The sequence below is a fragment of the Sinocyclocheilus grahami genome, unplaced genomic scaffold (genome assembly GCF_001515645.1).
Source record: "Sinocyclocheilus grahami isolate Dianchi unplaced genomic scaffold, SAMN03320097.WGS_v1.1 scaffold905.1, whole genome shotgun sequence".
In the NCBI taxonomy this organism is placed as follows: domain Eukaryota; kingdom Metazoa; phylum Chordata; class Actinopteri; order Cypriniformes; family Cyprinidae; genus Sinocyclocheilus; species Sinocyclocheilus grahami.
The window spans coordinates 319,499-330,658 of NW_015506084.1; the positions used below are offsets into that span (position 1 = coordinate 319,499).

At 37.5% G+C, this 11,160-nt stretch overlaps 1 protein-coding gene across 1 annotated transcript in view; it reads left to right on the forward strand.

Moving 5' to 3' along the window:
* The first annotated feature begins 97 nt into the window (after positions 1-97).
* Positions 98-11,160, forward strand: part of LOC107564054 (sodium channel subunit beta-4-like) — a 27,991-nt gene continuing 16,928 nt past the window's right edge. The window contains exon 1 of the mRNA XM_016249052.1: positions 98-693. Within this exon, the coding sequence (XP_016104538.1) occupies positions 603-693 (91 nt within the window). The 5' untranslated portion in view covers positions 98-602. The remainder of the gene's footprint in view (positions 694-11,160) is intronic.

The following is an 11,160-nucleotide window of genomic DNA, read 5'->3' on the forward strand; positions in this document are numbered from 1 at the left end:
CCCCCCCCTACAACACAAACCCATCCCCACCTCACACACTCTCCCACCCTCCCTTATTTCTCTCCATCTTTCTCTCTCTCCCTCTCACTCATCCCGTGCCTCTGCAGTGGCTCGTTCTTTCCTGCGCCGGCTACAGACACACACTGCCCCCTTCCACCCGTCCTCTGGCCACTCATCCCAGCATGCGGCACCTATTCATGGGTAAGACTGACAGTCTCTTCCCCAGACTGAAAGTGGATCTCTGCGCTGCAGCTGCCGCTGAATGAATGCAGCATTTCCTGCATCTACAACCACGCTGCGTGAGACAGAGTATCAGCGAGACACTGCCGGCAACTGAGAGCCACTGATCTGAAGATCAAGCAACGGATCAGGTGCTGCCTCCGTATTTCTCGCTCTCTAGTTCCCTCTCCCTCCCTTACGGGGACATACTGCAAAGGAGGATCGAGGACAGGGAGGTACTCCGCAAGACATCCCCAGCTGAAAGTCTAATTTCGTGTCAGGTCCCTTGTGGCCCCTCAGACCTACAGTATCCCACCCAAGACATACAGCGGAAGACTTGACCAGGGACAGACAGACAGGCACAAGTGGGCAGACGGTCTGGCATGGAGTTGCAAGACAGAAGATCATTCCTGCACAGGTGTGCGCGGTCCGGCGATGTAGTCCACGCCGGTCTGGTCGTCACACTTCTGATTGGTAAGTCTCTTGCAATCATTCCCCTACTTTGTCCCCCTCTCTATCTGTTTACTCATGAGCCCACCGTCCTACGCTTGCCTAGTGGGGCGGCTGCCAAAATGCTGCCGTTTTTACATGGCTTGAGAGAACCGAACAAGCCGGGTTATGTACTTGTTGCTGTTTGTGGGGGTTGATTTGTTGAAAGATCTCAGGTTTCTATGTCTCGAGAGGATATAGTCTGGGAGGACTAGGTTCCTTCTCTTAACTCTTGTGAAACAAGAGGGATAGAGGGTGAAAGAAAATTGTAAACTATCAATACATCGTACATATCAAGTAGGCATGATCATGTTGGCATCAGATGTTTTAATTTGGTCGATATTGATGGCGATCATTAGTCACACTAGGTCTATCAAAGAACGTACTTAACATCTTCACATCCAATGCAGTAAATCCATCTCACTACGTGACTGAAATACTCTCGTGACTTTGCCTTTTCTTCTCAATTGTCCTTCCAGCCATGTCCATTGTACTGGGTCGTAACCAAGTAGAGTTTAAGGGGGAACACATCCTCCCCAATTTTCATATTAGCGTCCAATCGATAACGGTTCTTCAATGACGGATTCTTGAACTTTTACACAAATCTTGAACATTTTGGTTACTTCCCTGAAAGACCTTCTCCATTTTTACTCTTTTCTGCACATACTTTTTACATCAAAATCTGATGATCTCACTGTAAAAGGCATTCACTTTACCTCAGCTGCAGGATGTGTGGCTTTCTGCTTTAGAGTGTCTTTATGATGTATTGCGCTGTGCGAGTCTTGAATCACACTGCACAACAGTATGCTGAGCTCACTGAATTTCGCCACTGAACTACATTCATTCTTTTTGAGCAGGTGGGCCCGGTTCTTCCAAGCAAGCCCCCCTCCCTGTTCTCTTTACTGCTTGTGAAGGTGAATTAGAGGCCGTTAAACTAGGTCATTTTCACTCTCTCCTTTATAGCATGAACTCAGACAGTCAATATGCATCATCTGTAGAGTTCCCAGTGGACTCGGGGAGTTATGATAAAATGTTATATGTTTGCGGCACATCCATCAGGTTATGAGAAGATGCACCACTTAGAGGCGAATCGTCATTCTGACACACGACACAGTTTTGCTGCTGGTTTGATTAAAATTTTTCCTATCGGCTGTGCCTGCAACTGATAGAATGTGAGGTTCATTGCAATATAAACAACCCTCATTCATATATTATCAGAGTTCATCAGATATGTCTGCGTCCGTGCTGTAAGAAAAACAAAAGTAAACTGTCATTTAAAAGTCTATAGTGTTTAACACAAGAATTGATACTGCATCAGTGCTGTGAAAGAAGATAATTTACTCACTTGTCAGAGGCCTGGGAGATCTTGAAAGACAGAGAAGTTAAATGGTGAAAATGGCTCTTAAAATGGTTCTGTTGCCAAACAATACAGCTTTCTAATAGTACCAAATGGACATTGCTTGTAATATTGTGAATTAAATGAAATGTCAATACAGTTTGTCCTGTGCAACGTGTAGGAAAATAAACAAGTGGATAAGAACAGGGCTCTATAAATAGTCCAAGAGCACACGTGTGTAATGTCATGGCATGCAGAGCGTGTGAAGAGCAGTCGTGGTATCTCCTCTACCATCACTAGTCCCTCACACCTCATTATTAGGACAGACATTATTAGGAGAACACGTCTGGACCCCTATAGGCAGAAATACCCCTTTATCATAGCTGCAAATTAGCACCATGACAGTATAGGACCCACCTGATTGCAAGGAAATTATCTTATTTATATGTAGATGCTGTCAGTGTTGCCAACTTCACAACAGCTGTTAGATTTAGTGACCTCTCATACCCCTTTTAGTACCTTTTTCAAAAAGTACATAACAAATCTAGCAATTTTCTTGACAAGCCTTAGTTTCTTTCCTTGGAAGAGAATATAATACAAAGGGTGTGCTGTGAAATTCATAAATGTATTAGATAAAAAAAAAAGTCAGGCAATGTTGTGGTTATAAATCAGGATTGTGATGCATTTCAGTCACTATTTCATACTCATTCCAGATAGAGAATGTAAAAATTGTAAATGAGAACAGCTTTATTGGATTTTGATTTTATTAAAATACAATATGTGAGCACAGATGTAAAGGGCTGACTTTATGGTATGATGACATCATAAACATGCTAATTAGCACAAGACATAATCTAACATAATTGAACCACTTTATTGGTTGGTCAATTCTTGAACTTTTACTTATGCGTCTTTGTGTGGACATTCTCTACACTTTTTTTGTTTTGTGGGGGGTTCATAGCAGCAATTTCCTAATTAAAATGACTATTTAAACATTTAAAGACCATTTAACATTTAAAGATTTTAATCATAAATTGTAAAAATAACAAAAGCCATAGTACTTAAGAGTATACAGCAATAAAAGGGACAAATTGTAATCAAAGTTTACAGAGTTTACATCAAAAATATGCCAAAAAAAAAATCTACTGGGGTACAAAGTCTATAAATCTATGCTCTTTGGATGCAGGATTTCTTAATTAAAAAAAAATGAAAATAAATAAAACGAACAAAACACATCTATGTACTTGTGAGTTATTTTAAATGTAAAATAAAGCCATGTGAGATTAAAGGCTTTTTTATTTTTTTTTTACAATATTTTTTACAGGATTTACTTTTAAATGGCTGTCTATGGAGAAAGTTTTTATTTTTATTATTAAAAAATGATAATGATAATACAGCAATTACCAGCATTGACTAACTGTCAAAGGTAACCAGTTAAATAGTGTGACGCTTGCAATACTAATGCTGTGTGAAAAGGTTTGTGTTAACCAATCGTACATCTTATTTTTACAGTTTCTCCATCGAGAATGACCCAGCTGTACTTGCATGATTCCAAAATAGCAGCCCTCTGGCCACCAAGTGGACTGACTGTCCTTAAAGGGACTTTGGTTTAATCCAGCCGTAAGATCCGAAGGCTCTGAAATATGTTTATGATATGTTGATGTCACAGGCTGTTCTGAGCCAAACATGGAGTCCTGTTACAGGGTAGATACTGTATAGTTATACATCACTCTCCTTTCTCTTTCTTTCACTCAGCTTCTCTTTCTTTCTCCCTCCACTCCCCATTTGTCCTGTTAAGTAGCAATATGAACCTCATACCACTGTACATTAGTGTTTGTGGTTATGTATTATGGGTATTGATCATCTCCCAGGGGAGGAAGGTGAGGTATAGACATTTCTAAATGCAAACTGTTTTTAAATGCACTGTCTTCAAAGATATGTTATATATTACAACTTTTTTTTGTAATGCATTTTATACAAAATGTATATAAAAATGTTCTTTTTCTGATTAATCCAGTATCAATTCCTAAACTGCAACAATCATTATTTTAATCTTTTTTTTTTTTATATACTTAATAAAAACATATAAACAGAAATGCATCTGCAAGCGTGTATATATACTGCATATGAAGAAAAAAACATGGCAATTTAAATATTTATAGGAGCAAAAGTGGTAATCAATTAATTAAACATCATCTTAATACCTTAATTTCATATAAATATTGCATATAAAATATCCAGTGATATTTTCAGAAAGGGATTGTTTCATTCATAAGTGATTTTTATTCTTCATTTCAGTTTTTATTTCTGGAAACCTACAACTTAAGTACTTTCAAATATCAAATTGACGTGATGTTTGGCATCTTATGACTGATTTTAAAAATGTATATTTGTGAAGTATCACACTGTTTAAATAAATCAACATCATACACATATCAATCTGGCTTTCATTAAAGGATGACTATCAAATGCAAACAAACATTCATACTTTTTTTTTTTTTGTGGGTCTCCTGCATTGTCCATTCTTCTGCCAAACTATATTTTTTCAAGATATAACACATTTTGACCTTTTGATATCTCCATAGTAGCATAGCTCACTAATATAACACATATAAGATAAAATGGCACAAATTCTGCTCACAACTGTTACATTATTTGCTGTCATTCCCTGACACTGCAATGAGGAACTTTAACATATAGTCAAGGGAATGTCTTATCAGGGATAGAGATAATGAGATATGATAGCTGGCTGAAAATTGATGGCCTGAATAAGGGAAAGAGAAAGATGCTTATGAGGGGCAGAGTGATGGGAGAAAGGGGGGTTGTTTGCTTTAATTAGTTTTGTTCTCCGGAGTGATACTCAGTGGAATAGTGGGTGTAGATGTAAGGGGAAGATCTGATTAATATTATGTGAATCAGATCTAACACAATAATGTCATTCTATTTGAATCTTTACATTTCAAATTTGTAATGCATCATATTTATTTTATTTTATTTTATCTGAACCACTGTTGTTTTAATGTTATTAATATACTAGTGTGGTACTTTGATTTTTGTTGTTGTTGTTGTTATATATATATATATATATATATATATATATTCATATTTCATTTGAGGTTTTAGTCATTTTGTTTTTGTCATATATATTTTCATAAATAATTAAATAAATTAAATTGTCTTTATTTATTTTAGTTCTTATTTATGTTTCATTATTTAACTGTCACATGTTTTTGTTTTTTTATATAATTCCCACAAAAAGAACAAATGAGTCCATTGCTGAAATTCAATTATTTCATAAATCCTATGAATGTAGTAATAGAAACTAAAAACTTTTAATACTTCAACATAATTTCGTCCTGGACATGACAATAATTTCTTTTTTCAAGAAGTTTTTCATTGAAATCTCTGACTTATGATTTCAGAGTTTATCATTCGGCAAACCTGAGCACAGTTTGAGACACTAAAATTGTAGTGTGACACACATGAGATTGCTGAAGTCTCAGGAGAGCAATCTTGGAAGCAGAATAAGAATCTAGAAGAGAATCTAGAACAATTTATTCAGATAAGACTTCTCATTTGTCAATGGTCTTTCCTATGGGAATCTACACGACTAACGGACTGCCCATCCAAAAAAACTAACTTAAGCTGGACCATCTGTTTGCAAGTCATTCATCAATAAATATGGAAATGACTTGACAAAGTGGCTTGTGGTAAAATGATCAAAACGATGAGCTCCCATCTCAGCGCAATGCTGCAGTCAGTACATTAAACGAGAAAAGGCTGACGCATTACTGTAAGCCATTGCTCCTCCCTCTCCTGCAGACTGCACTCAGAGTCTCTCAGGGGGAATTAGGGCCAATGGAAAGAAATGGGGTGAATGGAGGTACAGAGAGAAAAGGGGATGGAGAACGAGTGTGGAAGTATGCTAGAAACAAGAAAGACCAGCAGCAATGGTAATGGTCCCTGCCAAAGTGTAGATGAATGCAAGACTGCAAAAACTTGTATCAGGAACATGTATTTTTACACTTACACTTTCATAATTTATTGATTTTATATATATATATATTTATGAAATAAAAGCACCAAAATAATACCATCTCATTAGACATAATATAATATAAGATAGGTATAGGCTTTTTAGGGTGCAGAAAAAGCATGAAATGAAAGAGGATGGATATGAAGAGAGGGATCAAGAAGGGCAGTGAAATGAGTGAGTTAGAAGGAAAGTTGGCCAGGAGAGGAAAAGAGGATGTAATGGCTTTGGGGAAAGTGGGGTACTTTTACGTGGATGCAGATGGAGGAAAACCACCGCTCAAATTTCCAGACAGTAAACAAATGGTAAATCAGATTGTTTCCCACGTGCTGACCTCACCAGAAGGTAAAAGTGAACTCATGCTGAAACAGTTCTCTGAGCAAGAAAGAGGTTTGAGTTGAGATGATGAATTATTTACTGACATCCAGCTTTGCAACTAAAGGGATAGGCTGGTCAGATGGCAGATGCTACTGTATAAAATTGTATTGCCATTTAAGAGGCATTATTTTATTATTTGGTATTTTATGAAAAGACACTCTTTTCTGTAATACCTCTCTTGAATAGAAGCATGTGAGTTTTTATCAACCTTGACTGTCCCTGCAGCACATGTTGGTCTCTAAGGGGGACATCTGCTCCACAGTCAAAGAGCATCTAGATCTTTCACCGCCTTCTGTCACCACCCAAACTCACCCAGTCAGAAGGCAAAGGAGAGAAATAGTGAATTTACATATTTTCAAATATTTTATGCTACTTTACAGTATTGCGATTAATTACATTTTTATCATTCGATTATTGACCAAAAACCAACAATTCAGTATTCAGAATAAATATTTTTTTTCTTACAATGAAATTTAATTGGCAGAATTTATAATCGATTAATCGAAAAATGAGTTGGCACATAATGCCTGTTCACACCTAGCACGATAACCATAAAGATAACAATAACATTGTATTAGCATTCAAAAATCAAGACACAATAATATTATGTTTCTTACAAGTACATGCTGCAGTTGCATCGTCTGCTGCTTTAAAGGGGTCATATGATGTTGCTAAAAAGAACATTATTTTGTGTATTTGGTGTAATGAAATGTGTTTGTGGTTTAAGGTTCAAAAAACACATTATTTTCCACATACTGTACATTATTGTTTCTCCTCTATGCCCCGCCTTTCTGAAACGTGTCGATTTTTACAAAGCTCATCGGTCTGAAAAGCGAGGTGTGCTCTGATTGGCCAGTTATCCAGTGCATTGCGATTGGCTGAATACCTCAAGCGTGTGACGGAAATGTTACACCCCTTACCATATTGTGATGCCATGTCCCGAAGCAACGAGACAAAACATTAAAACCCATTAAAAACAGTGGGGACATAATTACGGATTATAATAATTTATACTGTCTTTTTACGCGCTGTGTTGCATTGCGCCGCGTAAACATAAAACCATGTCTGCATTTGTGATCGGAGAAATGACAAACAACAAGCGCTACTCTACACTGCTCAAAACTCGCGTTTGAATTATCAGTGGCAAATTCTTTAAATATGAAAACGTACTTATAGTCTGTGAGTCAGAACAGCCGGCATTGTAGTCTACTCTCCCAGGATCAGGAAACAGCCCTCCATAAAATGTTTTGCACACATCTGAATATTTGGGTTGAAGTGTTATTGAACAGTGTTGTAAATACAACTTAACCACTGATTTCTAGTCGTGTCCTCTTTTGGAAGGCCAAACAAAGCATTTTCGCTTTCGCAACGAAACACACAGCATCTTCACGATGTAGGATATCAGACCGAATCAGACAATCTAAGTTTTGGTCAAAACATGGTTGAAACATTCTTAAATGATTCCCTTTGAGCTAAATTGACCTGTTTCCCTTACAACGACATGGCGGCGGCGGTGGCAGCAATAATAAAGTTACGCCGTCTTTCTTTGCGTGAACATTTGGGCGACGTTATGCAAATCTTCTCAAATCGTGACGCAGACAAGTGGGGCCGTGTTTGAACGAGGCGTTTTAGGAGCGCATGGACCAGTCTTAACTTTTTTAAAGAATATTTCTTCGGGTTTGAGACTTTAGTCTTTGCAACTTTAGGGATCTTATCTATTCACGAACAGCTTGTAAACACTCCAAAGAGAAAGGAAAACTTGAAATCGCACCATATGACCCCTTTAATAGTTATTTTAAAGACTTATGTTGTTGTGGACAGTAGGGTTGGGAAGTGGTTCTCATACCATCCTCCTCCGTCTGGATGACGGTCTCGTCGCTCTCTTTGCGTCCCTCCGGGTTGGTGAGGATCATCTTCAGGCTGACGTTGGTGTTGGGAGGCAGGTTCTGGTCACAGAGAATGTACTGTTTTACAAAAGAGAGGTAGAGAGGGAGGGAGCTGGGGTTCAGGTACTGTATTCCAAAAAAAATAGGTTGGCTTTTAATTAAATTCCACAGCGACTGAATGAAAACATTGTAGGAATTAATAATTAAGTTGAGGAATTTATCCAAAGTCAATGGCAGTGAAAATTATGAAACGGAATGGAGACTGTGGATGAAAGTTAGAGTTTAATTAAAACAGCTTGTAGATTAGATGCACCAAGTCATCATTTCTTTCCCCGAGGTTTCTAACATTGGTGTTCTTCGTAAGTCTGCTAAATTAATTAAATTAAATATGCAGAACAAGGAACAGCACAGTTTGGCAGACTTTCCCCAAATTAGCATTGCATTCTTGTTGTTTAGCAAAAATAACATCTATTCTGCTTCCTCACCATTGGGTGGGTGGAGTTTTGTTGAGGCGTAAATGTGAGTTGATCCACACTGCTGAAGGTTTGCTATCCACAGCAAAGTGATGTCTTCTTCAGCACTTGTTCCACGATTGCTTTGGTTAGATTAATTACCAAAACCACTGGGCTGTTAAGTCATTAGTTGTGTTCTATAACAGAGTGATGAAAAGCAATAAAATGATTTGCCGGGTTGCAGAGAAATAGACATGCGTTTGCGTTTTTCTTTCTTCTGCTCTTTCTCAGAACAGAACATTTGCAAACACTTCCTTGTAATAGGTGCCAAAACAGACAAATGTATTTTATCAATATCACATTTTCTGCACTAATTATAATAGAAGGCCTAATAATTGATGTTGTGTTAATTATGTTGGTCTAGCATACAATGCACAGCAAAATTACCGTTGTTCGGGGGATTTCCAAAGGTGAAATCCAGCCATTTAACTGTAGAAATCCATGCAATCAGGAATTTTGGTTGAGAGCAAAATATTTTAACCCTTGAATGGTGTTCGGATCTGTGGGACCCGTTTCACTTTTTATCAAAAGAAAAATTATACTTTTAATATTTTTTTTCAAACTCAGATTCATTAGCCTTGGCTCATTTTCTGTGAAGATCATACTGTATATCAGAACAAATTTTCAATGACCACTCACTGTAAATTATACTTTTAATATTTTTTTTCAAACTCAGACTCATTAGCCTTGGCTCATTTTAGGTCCTGTGTACCTTCACTCTGACCTCTTATTGTCTGGGCCACACATAAGGGTGTGTGTGTGTGCAAGTTTATGTGGTTTATGAGGACACAATTTTGTATAATGACATGGGTATGACATAGGTATTACAATGAGAAGGTGATTTATGAGGACATTTTGAGTGTCTAACATTTAATATTTCAAATATATTAGTACTTTTTTTCATGCTACTAGTACTTATTTTTTAGAAGCTACATTCTTAAAAATAAAGGTGCTTCACGATGCCATAGAATAACCTTTTTGTCTAAATGGTTCCATAAAGAACCTTTAACATCTGAAGAACCTTTCTGTTTCACAAAAGGTTATTTGTGGCGAAAGAAGGTTCTTCAGATTATAAAAAGGTAAGAAAGAGATGGTTCATTAAAGAACCTTTGACTGAATGGTTCTTTGTGGAACCAAAAATGGTTCTTCTATGGCATCGCTTGAAGAACCTTCTGAAGCACCTTTATTTTTAAGAGTATAGTATCAATTAGATCAGCTACTTGTACTTGTTCATTACCTACTAGTGCTTATTTGTTAGCTACTTGTTCTTATTCTTTAGGTACTAGTATCCTTTGTCAAGATACTAGTACTTATTATTAGATGTAGTTTTTATTTATTAGATACTACTTATTCAAACAAGCATTTAATTATACTTAAGAAAAAAAAATTGAACTAGTGTTTTTTTGTTGTTGTTACTAGTAACTTTTTAGACCAAGGATATCCTGAACTTACTAAGTACTAGTACTTTTTAATTTACATATCTGCTCAGTATGCTAATAATATGCTGAATATTAATGAACGATTAATGATGAATGGTAGTGTTGCTAGTCAAAATTATTGAAATACAGAGACTACAGGGAAAATAAATTCAAATATATGTCAACTGTTTTGTTAATCAGACTTTGAACACTCAATTATTCAACTATTTCATATATTGCCAAATGTTCTAGCTTGTATTTGGGAATGCAACATTTTATTACAATGAAAATATATATATATATATTTTGTCAGTAATGTGAATAATGTTTTTATGCTGTTCACTGTACGAGTGACCGTCTCGGTTACGTATGTAACCCTCATTCCCTAAAGGAGGGAACGGAGATGTCACAAATTGGGATCTCGCTTAGAGGGACCAATCTACTTCGAGTGTAAACTAAACAAGCCAATGCACATTGGCATGCGATTATTGCATCCAGCAGCTGCTGATCACAGCGTGAGTATAAGTAGGCAGCAGATGCAGCACATATTCAGGTTTTCGCTGAGGAGCTGAGCCGGTGACCCGGCCGCTCAGCGTTGGTACAGGAGCTGTGGCGACGGGACGTGACGTCTCTGTTCCCTCCTTCAGGGAACGAGGGTTACATACGTAACCGAGACGTTCCCTTTCAGTCGGTCACTCTCGACGTCACGTCGGATGGCCGACGAATTGGGATCCTACCAAAAGGCCACAGCTATCGCCCCTTCCAGTGTCCTGTGGAAGCCACCTGCACCCCTACTTTTTGGAGTAGGCCAGGGCCTGCACAAGAGGACCAGCTACTGCTACTATGGCACTACCCACTGAGTAAGACTGGATAACACTGGGAAAACGTA